At 40.7% G+C, this 18,090-nt stretch overlaps 2 protein-coding genes across 2 annotated transcripts in view; one reads left to right on the top strand and one right to left on the bottom strand.

The window, feature by feature from the left end:
• DAGLB (diacylglycerol lipase, beta) overlaps window positions 1-2,891 on the top strand; it is a 13,670-nt gene extending 10,779 nt beyond the window's left edge. Inside the window, exons 14-18 of the mRNA XM_010003321.1 lie at window positions 6-18; window positions 475-543; window positions 639-711; window positions 1,686-1,939; window positions 2,483-2,891. Of these exons, the coding sequence (XP_010001623.1) occupies window positions 6-18; window positions 475-543; window positions 639-711; window positions 1,686-1,939; window positions 2,483-2,681 (608 nt within the window). The 3' untranslated portion in view covers window positions 2,682-2,891. The remainder of the gene's footprint in view (window positions 1-5; window positions 19-474; window positions 544-638; window positions 712-1,685; window positions 1,940-2,482) is intronic.
• A 2,063-nt stretch (window positions 2,892-4,954) lies between these two features.
• The window catches only part of RAC1 (ras-related C3 botulinum toxin substrate 1 (rho family, small GTP binding protein Rac1)), a 41,910-nt gene continuing 28,774 nt past the window's right edge, over window positions 4,955-18,090 (bottom strand). The window contains exons 4-10 of the mRNA XM_010003322.1: window positions 12,999-13,084; window positions 12,281-12,352; window positions 10,812-10,929; window positions 8,472-8,528; window positions 6,805-6,867; window positions 5,971-6,130; window positions 4,955-5,804 (exon numbers count right to left, since the gene is read on the bottom strand). Coding sequence (XP_010001624.1) covers window positions 5,674-5,804; window positions 5,971-6,130; window positions 6,805-6,867; window positions 8,472-8,528; window positions 10,812-10,929; window positions 12,281-12,352; window positions 12,999-13,084 — 687 coding nt within the window. The 3' untranslated portion in view covers window positions 4,955-5,673. The remainder of the gene's footprint in view (window positions 5,805-5,970; window positions 6,131-6,804; window positions 6,868-8,471; window positions 8,529-10,811; window positions 10,930-12,280; window positions 12,353-12,998; window positions 13,085-18,090) is intronic.

Raw genomic sequence — 18,090 nt, forward strand, 5'->3', positions numbered from 1 at the left:
TCCAGGAGGACTTCTGAGGTAAGACTTCTGTTATTTGGTTCTGTGTCTAAGATGTAAAAATCTTCAAGGTCCTTGACAAGTACATTAGTTGATAGCCCTGAGCTTGACTGTGTTAAGAGTTTGTTTATGCATTTTCCACTGGAATTAGATTTTCTCCATCTTGAGTTACAGTTGAGTTCTTGGGGAAAATATTACAGAATGAAGTATATCTAGTGAATTCTGTCAGATGGTACAATTAGAGCTTAAAATAAATGTTTCAGAAATAAAATGTTCACCTGACTAGTCTGGCTTGGTCTACTTTGACATCTACACATTCCATGATCATGATAATTGAAATTACTCTGTAGCAAGTAGGTCTGAAAGCCTTCTGAAGAACCGACTGCAAATGCTGCTGCTGTTGCTACATGTTTGTATTTTTATTGAATTTTAATGATCATCATAGAACTAATTGTGCCTCATCTTGTTTTTTTTAAGCAAGTCCCTTGCAGATTACACTAAGCACTTCATTGTTTCAGTCATTGTGGGAAAGGACCTTGTTGCAAGGTGAGATGGATGTATTGTTGACTTGTTCTTTTGGAGCAGCACAGATTGCAGACTAGGAGGCTTTACTTCACTTTGCTCTGTGTGTGTTTAAACAGGTTAAGTATGCCCAACATGGAGGATTTAAAGAGGAGAATAGTGAGAATTGTGGCAAATTGCAACAGACCCAAGGTAACTAAATGCAGTCCTGGTTGAAAGTCAGTGGGATTGTTAGCTTGGCTAAGCCTCAGCTTTGCTGGGGTGTACATTTTGATCTTAATGATGAGAGTTACAATTGTGTTTTGTAACAAAAGTGTTTGTTTTTAATCCAGTGACACTTGTGTTAGTCTCTCATCCTATAAAGCTGCCTTGTTGGAAATTAAGATTCAATAAGACATAGAAGATATATCCATGTGCAGCATCCAAGGCCTGAAATGATCCTTTTGCTAGTTTTGCTGATAGAGGGACTATTGAAAAATTAAAGAAAGAAAACGCAAAATGAAACCAGCTAAAATGATGAAAAGTCAGTAAGATTACTTACTCTACTAAACATTTAGTATCAGTAAGTAAACAAATCAGTGGTTTTATTTAAATTTTACCTTCCGAGTTCATTTGGAAAGCAAATACTTCTCTGTTATGGTGTTAATTACTTGCCTTCTTACTGTTAGTGAGAAACAGTTTGAAAGTGCTGGAGCAGTGTGGTGTCAGGCAAGCTGATACTGGAGGTACAGACAAGTGGCTTAAAGATTGAAAACTGCCATTTCTGAACATCTAAAGTTAAACCTGCTATACTCACAGGATTTCCATGTAGTCCCAGGATCAGGAGTCGTGGAGAGGGCCTGGGTGATATTGTAAACACAGGATAAGGTTAACGACAGGTAGAAATTACAGATGCAAGAAAAAATAAATCTGCAGAGCAGAACCCACACAGAATAATTCAAGTGGCAAAGATGGAAATTCTTTCTTCAGTGTTACTGGTGGCTTGGGTTAGATAATGGTGAAATAGGATTCTGGGGGGAAAAGTGGGTTAGGAGATTGTATCAAACAAAACGCTGGGAGCATACAGTAATTTTTAGTCTTTTAATTGTAGTTTCACATCACCTGAAACTACACAACTAGACTAGAAGAGATGCCCAACTTCACCTGCTTTTCTTTTCTGAATTCAGTACCAGATTTTGCTACGTGGTTGTTGGTATGAAGTATTTGGGGGAGATCCAGATAACTTCCCAACAGAGCTGGATGGAAGAAACCAAGATGCCCTCACCCAGCCCCTCCTGGCTGAGGAGAGCTTAATGGTTCATCGGTCTCCTTCCTACAATGCCCTTGATGATGAATCGCACCTAAATTCACCACCTCAGTATCCTCGTCTGTATCTTCCTGGAAAGATTATCCACATTGTAGAAGAATCTAGCTCTAAGAGGTAAGCAGAAAAATGAATATAATTGTCTTGCTTTCCTGAAATCTACTTAAAGCAGCTTCTCACGTTCAAAGTACCTGGTTTACTCTGCCCACATATTGCATTTACACTGTAAGGCGGATCAGCAGGGACCTGCTGCAGTTCATCCCTGAGACTGCAGATCTTGGCAGCCTTATGTCCCAGTAGTGGTTGAGTGATAAAATACCTATACTGGTAGTCATATGGATATTGGTGATGAGAAAGGCAAAATATTAACCATAATACCAACCTGGCCAGGCTGGAGAGGCCCAGTTGCCCCAGTAAGTAGTGTGCTTATGCAGCCCCTCATTTCCTGTCCTCTGCTGCTTTTTTGTGGATGCAGGGAAGTGAGACAAAGACAACAGAAAAGCTGAAACTGCTGTAAGGGCGAAGATTGTGGGTTTGTTGGAGCAATGATTAGGGGGGTTGGCTTTTTTGCTTTGTTGATGTTTTTTTTAGCATTACACACAGTGTCCTGCCGATACCAGGGTGATTAATCCCTGTGGTGTGTTGTATTTTTATTTTTAGGTTGTGGTCTTCAGATATTAAATATACAGCAAGATGGTCAAACGAAACAGTCTTCAGCAGCATTTTAATAAGTCCCAAGATGGTGACAGACCACATGCCAGATGTTGTGCTTAAGGCTCTGAACAGTTTATCTCAGGAGCATCAATCATGCATTTCATGTCAAACACGAGAGTGTGACACCCATGAGGTACAGCCATAGCTCACAGGAGAGGTGTGGGGGGTTTCTCTTTGCAGGTTTCAAGTATTCAGACACATTCCACGTGCAGACCTAAGTGGATTTCAGTACTTTTCTCACATGGCATAAAATAAAGAAGGGCATTAAGCCCTTGCCTCAGCAGCGACCTCAAGTGATGTGGTGCTGGTTGAAGCACAGGTCCTGCACTGGTGCTGAAGGTTGAGCTATTACAGACCCCAGTGAGTTCCAGCTCACACAGCGCCAAGCCCTGGGGCCTGGGGGGGAGCTGGGCCTGCAGGTGGAGCCAGACCTGTGAGACCTTCAGGAACACACCAGCCCCTTCTGCTGCCGCGTCCCTTCAGGCCGTGTCCCTGTGCCCAGCCCAGGGAGCTGCAGGAGCTGCCCCACGCAGTGAGTGAGCAGGGCTGTCCCCACCGCCCGGGGGCTGGGGTGGTGTGGGGGGAGTGTGTTGTGGTTCAAGGCTGCTTGGCTACCCATGTGCAATAGTCTTTAATTTACCTGCCTGTTCTGTTTGTTGATCCATGTGACTACTTTTATTATTTTTTTAAAACTAATACTATACTTAATGAGAAAGGAAGAAAAAAAATAAATTACTGTTCATGTTTTGATATCATGTCAGTTGTGAGCTCCATCAGGGGCACCAATCAATGCTGCCAGGAAAAGATACTCTATTTAAGAAGTGGGTTCCTTGTTTCTAGCGTGCAGCTATTTTAACTTCTTTTCTTTTAGGGCTCTGCAGCATTTCTAAAGTTAAAAAACAAAATTAAAAAAATTATACAAATTCATAAAAGTAATACGTGATTGAGACCAGTGTGGATGTTCTTGCTGTGATACTGTCTATGGAGACAAAATAAAATGCACTCAAGAAAGACTTCTGTCATAGTATGTTCAGATGTGCTGGTGTGAGGGCAGGGTTGCTGGCTCAGAGCCAGCTGCAGGCAGCAAGGTAAGTCAGTGCCAACAGTGCAGGCCTGGCTGGTGCTCCCTCCTCGAGGAGGGGGCAGTGGTGCAGCTTTCAGGCTGCCTGTGTCCCCCTGCCCCACCCCCGGGGAGGCTGGTCCCTGGGGACACTGCCACCCTGAAGACAAGGAGCTACCACACCTGGAGCACGGGGTAAGTGTAAAAGGCAAAAAAGGCTGCAGCATTTAGCACAATCCTTGCTGCACCAGAACCATCGTTTTACAACCCATTAAAGTAACCTTTTTAGAGGGACAATGAGGCAAGCGCTGCTGTTTGCACACAATAGAGAGACATGGGTCTCTGTTCCCCCCTTGGTTGTCATAGCTTTTTACACCATTGCATAAGCAGCAGCAGAAGCTGGTAACAACTCACATGACAGTGTAAGGCCTCTGAAGAAATGGTGCCAAGTACTGTGTTTAATTCTGGGTCTTAGGATCAGGGCCTGTGGTTAGCACATCCCCTTCCCCCCCAGGGGACAAGGAACCTCTGCTGGTGGCAGTGGCAGAAACAGACTTGGTGGTACAAGAATGAGAACACTTGCTCAGTAATTCAAACATTGCCACACATGTGATTCAAGGATTTATTAAGTCATACATGCAAAACATACTGCTAATTGCATTAGCAAAAGATCAATGTAAAAACTTCACAATTTTGCAACTTTTCTTTTAAAATTTTGCTTTAGTTGTTGAAAGGGTGTAGTCCAACATCATCTTCCTGCCTGTTTAGGATGTACAGAACATTAGCACTAATTTACAGAACCTCACAGACCCAAGTGACCATGACTCCATCTATGCTGCACATGTAGTGACATCAAAAACACTGTCTGCATTAGTCATGTTACAGTGCTGGGGACATCTGGCAAATAGTGGTAATTCAGAAGGTTCATGGTTTATAGAGGTTTAAAATATAAAAATTACTAAGATGTGTAAAGCTGCTTCACATGATTTTTACACCTAGTTAATAGACTAAAAGCTCTTCAGAAAGCATATAACTTACTGGGCCAGAAACAACAGGAAAATAAGGATATGCTTGAACAATCTACTCTAAGAAAAAAAAAATAAAGCCAATGTCTATAATCAGAAAGGTTTTAAAGTACAAGTTATATTGCTCAGTAAGAAGAAGATTCTACAAGAAAAGCATTTACTACACAAGAGTTGTAGGAATGACTGGTTCAATATTGTACCTAACTGAATGAATGCCCTACTTGAAATTCCCAAGGAATTTCCCTATGAACACCCCAACCTCTCTTCCACTACTGCACCTCTGGGAAAATGGCAGCTGATTTTAACCTGCAAGAGAAGTCAGTTCAGTTTCAGCTGCCCTGGCAGTGTAGTGTACAGCTGTACAGTGTCAAAATACTGTCTGGCACTATCATTTGATCCAACCCAATATTCCATTTATCCATCACAATACAATGCTGTCAAAAGGACTAGATACACTTCAGTAAGAATAGTTATTTTTTCAATCACAGCAGCAAGAACTAGATTGCAACCAAGCCCTTACCAACAAGAAAGCATTTTACACTGTGACTCCAAGGTGTCAGTCATTGTCAAAGAGTCAGGTTTGATACACAATGCTACGCACTGACTGGGGCTGAGAAACATTGAATAAGAAAACCCATTAGAGGGCAGTTTTGCTAATTCTATGGTCCTGTTACTGTGAAAAACTAGAAAGTGTTTTTGCATTTCCTACTAGAAATGAGAGTCATCTTCAAGAATCTTTAAAAAAGTTTTAGTGCTTAGTGTTCATAGCACAACAATGCAACTTAGTTCAGCAGAGTTTGGCAACACTTAATTGAGCAAGAACAGGATTTTAAAAATAAGGCTTGACATAGGTTTGTCATTTCAGGAGTTTGCTTTTAGAAGAATGCAAGGTAACTCTTACCTCAGACAAATGAAACCGTGAAACTGTTGATTGGTTCAAGAATTTATGGAAGAGAACTAATTTATAACAGAAAAAACTTGGCATTGAGTGTGAATGCTCCATTGTTCTGAGCAAAGCAGAGGGTTTGGAGTGGGCAGCGGGAGGGGAACCTTTACAGCAGCAGACATTTTCTCTTCCTCTTCTTTACAGGAGGGGGGCACAGAACCGCTCGGATCGCTTCATCAAACACTGTCTTGAGGCCTCGCTGCGTAAGTGCTGAGCACTCTAGGTATTTCACTGCACCTGTGGGAGGCAAGGAGGCTGTTACCAAGACATCTTCCACACATACAACAGCACTGCTTCTAGCTAACTCCACAACAAAAGCCAGGCATTGTTTTTTCATTAAGGTGCAACAGCTTCCACAAACAAAACTGGGATCAAGTCAACGATAACCCCATTGCCATCATACCGATCTCTTTGGCCATGGCAAGGCCCTGTGGATAAGTGATAGGAGTCAGCTTCTTCTCCTTCAGTTTTTCAATAGTGTCCTTGTCATCCCGGAGATCCAGTTTGGTGCCCACTAGAATGATGGGAGTGTTGGGGCAGTGGTGCCTCACCTCAGGATACCACTGCAAGGGAAGAGCGGGGCTGGGTGAGCAGGGGTCCCTCCCCACACTCCAAGGGTCAGTCACAGGAAGGGGAGCACACAAGACCCCATGGGAAGGCAGTCTTAAGAAATATACAACTGCTAACATTTTTAATGAAGCCAACAGGTATTCCCATGTAATTAAAAGTTTACCCTGCTGAGGGCTGGATTTCTCCCCTACACCAGAAATCTCTGATCTGCACCTCCCACCTCCCGTTTGTGAGGGCTCCACAAACCCCTACAGCCAAGTAGTCCAGGGACCCGCAGCCCACAGCAGCAGCAGCAGAGCAGGTGCTACCCTGCTGGCTGGTGCAAGAAACAAGTCCTATCAACCTGATTTTTTACATGCAATTATTTTAAAATATTTTTCAATTGCTTTAAGAGCAAAGTTCTCTTCTTGATCTGAGCATGCTGCTGGCTGAAAAGGCTCAAGCTACTGTCACCCTCTCACTGCATCCAGGAACAAGTCACACTTCTATGAAGAGTTACTTGTGCCCTGAACTTCCATGACCAAGAAGTCAGGCAAATGGATTTCTGCTTTTTCAAATTACATTTCACCTTGCCTGACTTATTTTTTTTTAATCACCTAATATTTTTCCCTATGAATGAACACTATGTTGGACCCTCAAAAATACAATGATAACAGCTGGTACTTACCTTAGCACGGACATTTTCAAAGGAAGCAGGACTCACAAGGGAGAAGCAGATTAGGAAAACATCCTACAAAGCAAGTTAATAGAAGTTAGCCCAGCAGAGCAAACATAGAATCTCATCACCCTGCAAAGGCCAGTAGCACCTGTATCACAGACACCTGTACCACACTTGCAGAGGACAAGGTCAAACAACACAGCTGCACATGACAATCAGAGGTACTTTTCCCAGTGGGAAATCCATTCCCAGGCAGCTACAAGCAGATGCAACAGGGGCACGGGGAAGGAACCAACAACAAATAGCTTGTAATCAAGTTTATAAAAGGCAACTAAAAGGCGACTACCCCTACACTGCAAGCTGCTTTTCCCTAATTGTCATTTAATCTCCCTTGCTGACATTCAGAAAAAATTCTCCAGATGAGAGCCCTGACCAACACAGGGAGCAACGAAGAGTGGCTAGACTGGCTTCTGACCTGGGGCTGGGTGCTCTTTGCAGACCTCCAAGTCATTTAAGCCTTCAAAGACACGTAACTCATGAGCACAGGATGCTGCAAGGTAGATGTTGGCAGGGGTTTTCAAATATCAGTGTGGTATTAATACTCTAATCTTAATTGCAAAGGTAAAATATGCAGCACTGAATAAAAATCAAACACCTACTTCCACACATACTACTTTCATGCCCAAATCCAAAGCATCATGTAGAACTGCCTCTTCTACTGAATGTCAGAATAAAAAGGTTCCAGAATTTTTCTGAGTTAGGATTGAAAGGGGTATTAAAAAAACTCAAAACTCCCTCCTTCCCTTTCTAAATTGAGGAAGTGGAAAGAAAAGTGTTTTCATGGATCTTACAAATCTTGCTTTTCAACTGAAGGCAAAAGAAACATGAGAAATTAGAGCAGATTAAACATTTTAGAGCAAAAGTTTCCCCTAACTGCCATACAGTGCACGCTTCAAAAACCAATGAGCTTCAGACATGACACATTGTAGTCTGCAAGCATTCAGAATAACCACAACATTGTTTTTTCTCTATCCAGCAGAACCTTTCTGTGTGACCCCAGACCTATATAAGCAACTCACACACAAGCCCAGCTTTCCCCAACCTACCTCTGCATCTGTACTTCTCCGGTATCAAATGTGTTAAAGAATCAGGCATTTCAGAATGTTAGTTGATTGTGCTGCATTTCAAGGCATTTTGTTAGGTCAGCATCTGACATCTGCACTGCTAAGCACTTGCAACCCAGTTGTTCATGCATCACCCCAACAGGTTTCCACAGCAGCGTCCCAGAAGGAGAAAGAAACAACATCAAATCATGTGATACTATGGCCACTACTTCTGGTTTCCAATTCTGCAGGTTTGTGGTGAATGGAAGTTCTGCACATTGTGCAGACTCTCTCCTTCACTGTCTCCCAAAAAAAAATAATCAGTGTAACTATGAGGAATTATTTGAAGATTTCAGGTGTCTTGCACACTACCAGTCTTCATAAATAGGAGGAAAAGCTGTTTGTTTGCAAGAAAAGGTTTAATCACAGCAATTCATATACAGAGATTTGGTAACAGTTCTCCAATCTAGCAATTTGATAGTTCCAAGAAAAGTAGTTGTTTAAAAAAATAGGGGCCAATTTATCACAAGATGACAGAACTTGGAACTGAAGTTTACTTAAACTTTTACATACGGCAATAGGTTGGTCTGTCAGACTGGAAGATAAACCCTTACCATTGGCTCCTCCAACCTAGTAACAGTAGGAGATAAAGTTACTCCTGCAGTGGATTTAAGGGAGCACGTTCCCTCAGTCAGGGATCTATGCTCACAAATACTCACAACGTGGCCTTTCTTCTTCAGAGAGACACTGCCCTGCAATTCAGCACAGCCAGCTCCCTGCATCCAGAAGAGGCCACTGGACTTCCCCATAATGTCTGTCTGCATTGCCAGGGGAGACTAGCAGGATCAAACATCTCATGAAAACCATCATCCTAACTTAGTTTTCCTTTCTGTTTCATCTCCCAAGGAAACAAAAGGTTAACCACCTTTTTTGTCTCAACTTCTTTCTTCCCCAAATATTTTGAAATACTGGTAGATTTCAGATACATTCAAGAGAAGGTATCACATTCCTGTGTATTTTAAGGAAAAAAAAATATGAATAAAGATACAAATTAATGCCTCCACTACAGCAAAATCCTCACTGTGAAATTCATAGCTGCTGAGTGGCTACTGAAGACACACATATTGGCCAAGCAATCACCAATTCCTGCTCTCTGCTTGCCCAGGTGCACAAATAGAAAAGCAGAGGCCACAAGAATAAGTGGGGGGTGAGTTTTAAATAGCAGGGTGAAGGAAGGGGAAGGCTGAACACAGGTCCTGAAAAAAATACAAAAATGTGGCTTCATCAGCACCACTGTTCCCTTTTTCTGTGTTTTTTTGTTAAGTTTCATGTGGATTTTTGTCCCTTAACTGATGACAAATCTTAAGTATTGCACAAGTCTTAAAAATCTGAAGGTTGCTTCAAAAGCAATTCCAAGACTTACCAGCCTTTTTCATTTTCTGCTGTAAAACACAACGTAAGGAACTGGGGGTACTTCAAACCTTCACTTAACTGTTCCACATGCTTGTACAGAAGAGATTATTTTTTTCCCAAAAATATGGAATTCTTTTGCAGTCTGTCAGAAAGTCACCATTATTCTAGCATGCTGAAGACATGCACGTGCTTCCTATCCCTTTGACACAAGGAAGGAACAATATTCCCCCTGACACCTCTGCTTTCTCATACCCAGTGAACTTTCAACACACCTTCTACCCTGAGATTCTTTTTAGAAAATATTTTTACTATGTTAAACAAAGCTCACGTTCTCCTAAGTATCTGATAAATACCTAAATAATAGTGAAGAACAGCTTTCCATTGTTTCTCTTCCTAGAAAAGGCATTTCTACTAGAATTGCCTACAACCTGCAAGTTCACATCCATCTTGGGTGTTATAACCAACAGAAAAGCCAAACTGTAAGAGTTAGTGAGCAGTGAATTAAGGAAAATTGTGAATTAATAGTTTACTTAAAAAAGCACCAAAGTTCATGAAATAAAATTTGTATTATTCAAGACAGCAGTTAAGCTGCAGAATAACTGGAACAATTTTACATTATTAGCATATATTTGACAGTCAATAAAAGTTACTAATGCCAAAAACCCCTGCAAATTACCACCTTTCTTTACCTACAGCACAGCTCCACCAGATACATGTAACTGCTCTACAGAGGCCAGAAACAGCCTCTACACAGATGAGCTGCAGTCACACTGGGAAGAGCAGAGCAGGTCACTTCAGCATTTTCCTTACCCAGGGAAAGCTACAGCATGCAGACAGGACTTAGCCAGTTGCAAGCACTGAAGACAGAAGCATGTTTGTATTGATGTTACGGCACAAACTACAATAAGTAATAAGATACCCATGGGCCTAAGTGTATTGCAGAGCTCGGCCTCAGCCTCTGTCAATACCAATAATATCCTCATTCAGCACTGCCCCTTTCACATTTAGAACATCTTCACAGAGACTGAACAGTATCAAGTGCTTAGCAGTGACAGTGTAAGGTTGCAGCCAAACATCACGCCTGAAAACAAAAACAAACCCCGCTTTTGGCAGGCATGCTAGCTGTAAAATCAATGGACTAGCTGATGAGACTATTCACCAAGGGTTTTTTTTGTTTTTTGAGGGTTTTCTGTTTGTTTATTTTTTCATGTTTTAAATCAAGCATTCTAGCTAATTCTCAGGCTGCAACTACACAAAGGCAACATGTATCAGTGCGTGCAAATACACCAGCACGCATGTTTTATATCTGTACAACTGTGGACACATCAAAGATTGTAGTGCTACAGCATGTAGAATGAAGAATGGAGCTTGCAACAAGTCACTGTTACCATAAATACAACTCCAGATGTGACAACATTGCCCGTATGTTCAAAAAGAAAGACACTTTTAGGTCAGACAAAGCTGTCCAGTCTCTTTCTAGTTTGACTCTGCAGCTCTTACTGTTTGTGGGTAGGAGAGCGGACGTAGTCTGTCGTAGTCCTCTTGACCAGCTGTATCCCACAAACCCAGATTGACTGGTTTTCCATCCACCATTACATTAGCAGAGTAGTTGTCAAAACTGAAAAATAAGGAAAAGTTAGTCACCTGCATTAGCCTCCAGTAAAACAGGGCACCTGAGGACTTTTTCTTAGGGAGTACTAACCGGGAACACTACAAAAAGAAATATTTTTATTGCATCTTTCTGCTCCCCAGAAACAGTAAAGTTGTTATTTAAATACCAGGCCTAGTATTGGGTAATGAAAGGAAAAAACATGCACAACAGACTTGGACCAGTCTGAACAGAAATCATCCTTTTGATTAACACTTCCACATGAAGTGTTAATCTCAGTAAGCACAGGAAAGCAGGTGATGTACTTAGCAAGCACCTTCCAGTCTTAGTGTGACATTGAGCATGTTAATCTGTCTCATTCTGTAAGATTTAGAATAGAAGATACATGAGCAACGACCAAGGAAACCTTAGCAACAACAGCAGGTGAGAAAAAAAAAGTATTAATCCTGCTAATCAAAAAACCTTCCAGTAAAACATCAGTTAACCAGGGGTCAGTAGAGGCATGATTTTTTATCTCATGAGCACTGTAGGCACAAAAGTTTTGATACCTTGTTGAGGATAAACTATATTCACTGGGAACACAAGCATACTGTAATGTAAAAATCTGAATGTAGGATGAAAAAAAGGAATCTGAAGTAATTGAGACAGCAAGGCCTTGAAAGGGTAACTACATCTCAGTATGTACTTCTTTAAATTAAAAAAACCTCATCAATACTGAGAACAACATATCCAGATAAACACAGATATCCAAAAAGGGCAAAGAAGCTGCTGATGTATAAAACGGCTCTCCCCAACAGGCCCTCAGAAAGAGAACTGCACTAATACTGATACTGACAAAACCTCACATGTCAGAAAAGGAGAAGGACCAAAATACACAAGCTCCACCATCTCGACTGAGGAGCTACCCAGCTGTGGCTGCTTAGCACAGGACTGGCAGTAGTACAAAAAGTGGAAGACCAAGTGAAAAAAAGTTCTCTAGTCACGAAGACCAGCTATTTCTGACTACAGGAAGATGTTTGACAAGCTGTTTAGCCTTGGACTGCTTATTATGAATGATATTAAAGACAGACATAACACATTAGTTTAAAAGAGAACAGCACCTGATGAACCATTGCTAAATGTTTAGTCCCCAATAAGCCAGGCCTGGGGGGCAGACAGAGGCGGACTGAGAACAAGCACAGGTGTGACTGTGCTAAGCTGTGAAAGCACAAAGTGCTTCTCCTTACACACCCCCAGACACTCAGCTAAACAATGAGCGGTGCTTGGAGCCCACTTGAACCATTCCAATAAGGAATCTGGAATGGCAGATAGTACAGAGAAGGTGACATAAATGAGTTCTTAGGATTTTACAAGTACTTACACAGTGGGTATGTATTCTCCAGGAAATGCATTGGTTGTATAACTGATGAGTAGGCATGTTTTACCTACAGCTCTGTAAAAAAAAAGAAAATAAAAGAAACTTCAATGTAAAACACCTCTTGAATAATGAGAAGTAATATTCCTTTTAGGGACTAACACTGATTACATCCAGCCATCTAGTGTCAGTAGTCATTACTGTGCAGGAAAATACCTAATAGACCATAGCCTTAAGGTGACTGGCAATGAAAACATCTATATAAACATCCATTTTGTGAAGTGGTAAATCACCAAATTTTGTTAATCTTCAGACCAAAAAACCCCACAAGTATTAGTAAGCTTGCTAACATCTGCTAGTCACCTGACTGAACATTCATCAAGACTGCTCTACTCCAAGTCCCTGAAATGAAAATAAAAAAACCTGACAAGTATTTCAAGACACTCTTTACACAATTCCAAAACTGTTATTTTTTCTAGAAAATTGTATCCATTGACATGAGTAAAGTTTGAAAAAGCTTGACAAATCCCATTTCTCAACACATCATTACTTCTGAGTATTTGAGGAGCAAACACAAATCATAATCCTCACAATATTTCTTGCTGCCCCAAAATGACTCCCTGCATGTTTTCATCAACTAGTCAAATATTTTATAAACTGATTTACAGACAAACTTGGAACACTGAACATTTCCCCATTGATCTAATCCTGAACAGACTCAAACCGGGGCCGGACAAGGTTCTGCTCCGGGTTCCCTTCAAACCTCTGCCATCCAGCTCCTTCCCACTCCACCCACATCTTATCTAAACACTAGATTGACAACACCATTAAGTTTTTGTTAAAAGTTTCAGTTAAGGGTTGGAAAACTTTTAATGGGAACCTATTTCTTTTTTTAAAATAGACTCTGCAAAGAGTATTTCTGACAGTGCAGACTGGTTCCCATGTTGGGTTCCCACTTGAGGTGCATAATCCTTTAACAGTGTGAGAGGTTCCAGAAGTGAGTATGCAACTAGGTCCTCAAAAGCAGTAATGCCCTTACAGCCTTAGTCTTCCCAATCACTCTTCTCAAACTCTCATGCAAGGAAAACTGCATTGTCTTGCAGATGTCTTACCCTACAATGATTTGCTCAAAGCAAACCAGAAATACTTGTGGACCTACTGTACTTAACACATATCCTGACATTAATGTCAGGCTTGACTCCCAAGCCTCCTGAACTAAATCTTCACAACCTGAAGGAACTCACTGAAGTTTTAGTCTAGAATGACAGTTAATATTTAAAAAAACCCCAAACAAACCCAGCCCAAGCACCAAACACTATTGCTAAAAATATCCTATTAACCCTTTAGCTTCTGCAAAAGAAAAAAAACCCTCACAAAAATTAGCTTTAGTCAAGGCCTTACTAGCTCTCCAGCTGCAAACATTCCGAGGCATTCCTACCTCAATGTTACTGTGTATCTTCCATTTAAATCACTGAAGTTCTGGTTTGGAAGCAGGTGGACTGTTCCTTCAGATAACAAAAGACTGGCTTCAGAACATCATTTACAATGATCTAACAAGATCAACCAGCCTTTCCTAGTGGCACACAATTTAAGGCAGGTTAAGTAGATTTGAGCTTTGTCACAACCACAAGTTACTGTGTATGTTGCAGCTCAACCTGTAACAAGTCTTTCTATTAACTTAGGGAGTTCCACATTGCATTAGCCCCAGGAACCATCCACAGCAGCATCTGGAGACATTAGCTGAAATGCTTGAGCTTTCAGAGTGTCTTCAGTGTGCAAAATTATGTAGAATTTTACTCTACCATTTTTTAATTGTACTGTTATATTTCTGAGCTGAGACCTAGCTAACATCCCATCTGCTGCAACTCTCTCTAATCATACCATGCAGTTTTCCACACTGCTTCTCACACCTGCTTCTAAGGAAACCAGATGCCAGCTCCGTGCACAGTCTGAGATTTTTTAATTTTTTTTTTTATGTTCAGTATGCCCTCTCTTTTACCAACAACACACACACACAAAAAAAGGTGTGTGTGTGTGTGTGTTTAATTCTGTTGTTGATAAATACAATCTCTGAATATTTTCCTGTATTAACAGGCTTGAGATACAAGTAGGAGAGGGATTTACCCTTTAAAAACTTCTTTGGGAAAGAACTGTGGAGCAGCATGACAATGCAGCTAGCTAATTTAACAGCTGTCAAATTAAGATATCCCATCTTCTCTTGCACTGGCACTCATTGACTGAAACAAGCCAGGACTGGGAGTTGGAGAAAGCTGTTCACTCTGCCTCCCCAAAATGATAACTTGCTATTTCAGCTCCCTGAGCTATCAGTCAGGTCAGTTTGAATATACTCCTGAATTGCACTCCCAACACTATAAAGCAGGTTACCCTGGTCTGGCTTCTAAAGGACAAATGTGAAAACCTTCACAACACCAAAAGGAACAAAAGCGACCTTCTCTGGGACATTCTTGAGGCACAGAGAAGACTCATTCTCACGCCTCTAGAACCTGTTCGGTCTGATGTTTCATTTTCTAGTAAGTTCACTACCAGTAATTTAAGCTTCTAAAAAATTAATATTGAAATGTACATTTTCAGCAGTGGAGTAAGAACTTTTCTCTGCACCCAATCTTACTTTGCTCACCTTGCACTGGAACTGGTGAGTCTGCTCTGGCTAATCAAAACCAGGCAGGAAGGAGGTGGTGAGAGATTTCATTCCGAGCTCATAAGTGCCTGAGCTTCTGCAGCACCAATCAGCCAGAGCCATTTAAACAAGAAAAAACATGTTCCACAACCCTGTTTCAGACTTGCTCCATCTAGGTTTCTTGCTTTCCTTGCCTTTTGGCTCACTGCCTAAGAGGCAGACCATTATGGTCACCAGTCTTAAAAAATAAACACTCGTGCCTACCTTTATATAATAAAATACACCCTCCAAGTACTTTTATCAACATTTTTAGACTTCTAACTTCTGTATTAAAGCAACTCCCCAGCTCTCCTAAAGTGAATTCCAACTGTTTGGCAAAATAAAAGTCCTTGTACATAAAGGCTGAGACTAAGAAACTAAAATAACACCAAACCGAGATTAGTCATAACAAGATTTCTAGCAACTACTTAATCATAGCTCTGTCCACCCACTATTACATAAATGAAACCAGTAACATTTGACTGTAATTAAAAGCATGGCCTACAGAAATCCAGCATTTTAGCCTTTAAACAGTAAGTTAAAGACTTCTAAAAGACAGCACACAGTGCCTTATGGCTTCCAGCTACAGTCCAGGAATCAATGTATTTATAAAACCACAAATGTAGTAATTCCTGAAAACGAAACATGCCATCTCTTTTCTGGCCTTATTTACTTATAAGTAAGAATACTTATTTAAGTATTCTTAATAAGTTTCCCCACTGTGTTAGAGCTGCTTGGATCCACTGGAGGATCTGCACCAGCACTTCTTGTCCTCTAATAGCTGCACAGATGGTTGAAGAGTCTCCTGCTGCTCCACTACTAATTGTGAGACTTTAGTTCCCATTTTCAGCCATGGTAAGGGAGACAAGCTGAAGTACTTGCTGGTTTAATTCCCGAAATGCTGATATCTACAATCAGGTGTCAGCCTTCATAAAAAGCTTTGATGATGTAATTTATTTCTTTCTCTGACATGCACAACCTCCCTAGCAGACATGATGCACAACAGCCCAGGCCTCCACTCAAACGTTAAAGAGCAGCTGAGATTTCTCTAGTACCATCCTGAGACCAAAAGTTCAGCATTTTTGTCTGCAGCAGGTTTGGTTACACATAGCTCTGCCAGAGAAGCTGTTTTACTCCGACATGCCCTCTCCCACATATGTTGTTCGGTACCTACAACACTACTATAGTTTTTAACTTTAAAAGTTCAGTAACACAAGCTACATTTCAAGTCACTGGGCTGTCTACAGATTGCACCGGAGAGACCCGAGGCGTTCACCATCTTGCACAAACACTGCACTACACTTAATTAGAAGTCAATTACTCTACCCCTGCCTGATCCCCCCCTTCTCGACAAGCTATCAAATCAAACACAGCATGGCTTTAGCAGACAAGGTCTCAAATTAAGCCGAATTTCAAACAGGGACTCTGAATTTGCTGCTCTTGTTCTTACAGTATTTTTACAATTTAAAAATGCCTACAAAAGAGCATGAAGCTTGACCAAAATGCAGAACTTCTCCATATGTTACACGACATCACTGGAGTTTTCATGCCACTTAGCAGCTGCCTTCTTAGAGTGAAAACAAAAGCTGCTAAAAATAACTTCCACCAATGCTTTTTCTAAAGTGTCAATCAAGAGCAATTCCTGTAGTTACTCAAGTGGAGTGCTCTTCATCTGTCCTGCACATTCCTCCTGCTCTGTATCATCAAGAAGTCAAAGCAACAGTTGCCATTTTTTTCCCCAAACAGTCCTGACAGTGGGGAAAGTAAAACCAGGGCAAAATATGATAGCACAACTAGCATCCATGCTGTGTTTTTCTAGTCAAATTAGTTGTTTAAACAGATACCAGTAAAAGCTCTAGGAACAAACATGAGTTATGTATGAGAAACAGCCTACTCATTTATAAATTACAAAAAATAATCACCACACAGGCACTTCTACAGCTTTGTTTATTTTGTTCCTAGCAGATCTTTGTGGAGAGGACATAAAACAATACCGAGGTCTTATATTACACAAGCAAATCTTTAACTTGCATTGTTTTACAGAAACACTAAAGCTCTAGCCCTTATCTAAGCCAAACATGGCACATTTCCTAGAATACCTGTAATATGCTTGAACTTTTGAAGCAGCAGCAGCACAGAGAAAACACCAATACTTCAGCATTAAAAAAAAAAACAAACAACACTGAATGGAGAATGATACAAAGCTACCAAAAATGAGCAATAATACCTGAATGGATCTTTAAGAGAGATTTGTTTCTAAGTAAAGAGCAAGGAAAACAAATTAAGACTACTGCATTTTGTCCACACTTACATACAAAACTGGGGTAGAATTACACCACTTTCATTTCCAAGACAAAGAGCAATAAACACGCTCAGAATTAAGTAAGATGGTTTACAAAGCAAATGACGAAAAGAACTGTTTTGTTGAATGAATTACTGGACATGACACAGTTTGTCTGCATCAAGTTCTTTAATCTAGGGGAGGAAGTACACTGAATTTTTTTTCCCACCCATAATATGATGCATCGTGTTTATTTACAGCATTGTCACAGATAACACAGGTCAGCTGAATGAAAAAAACTGATCTAATAGAAAAGCAAATTTGTTGTTTTTAAAATGAACATTTAAAACAAACCCAAAAGTACAGTCCACAGTTATCCTATCCAGCATCAAAGAATTACATTACTACAAAAAGGCTTCATTTGTCAAGATACTGCTTTCCTGTTTGCATTGCTCAAAATCTTAAACAGCAAGTCAAAACAAATTTGCTATATGGAGCAAGTTTAAGTCATACTCAGCTGCCTTTTTAGGTATTCTACATCTTTAAAAATTAAACAACAACAACAAAAAACCCTCCACGTAAATAACTTGGAAAATTAAGCCACCACATGAAATTACAGACAGTGGAAAGAACATTTAGCTTTACTTCACTCGTCTGTCATCTACAGAAGTCTGCTGTGATACCAATTATGCCCAGCCTACACTGGGATTTTTGTTTCTCCTCAGGGAAAAAAAAACCTCTCAAACTGCATAGGACAAGTCTTGTTTTCCAGCTGGCCTCTGATGTTCCCCTGAGCTCTGACATCCAGTAAGAGAAAGAATGCCTCCGAGTTGATGGGAACAGCATCATGGAGAATAC

The sequence above is a fragment of the Chaetura pelagica genome, unplaced genomic scaffold (genome assembly GCF_000747805.2).
Source record: "Chaetura pelagica isolate M959 unplaced genomic scaffold, ChaPel_1.0 scaffold138, whole genome shotgun sequence".
Taxonomy (NCBI): Eukaryota; Metazoa; Chordata; class Aves; order Apodiformes; family Apodidae; genus Chaetura; species Chaetura pelagica.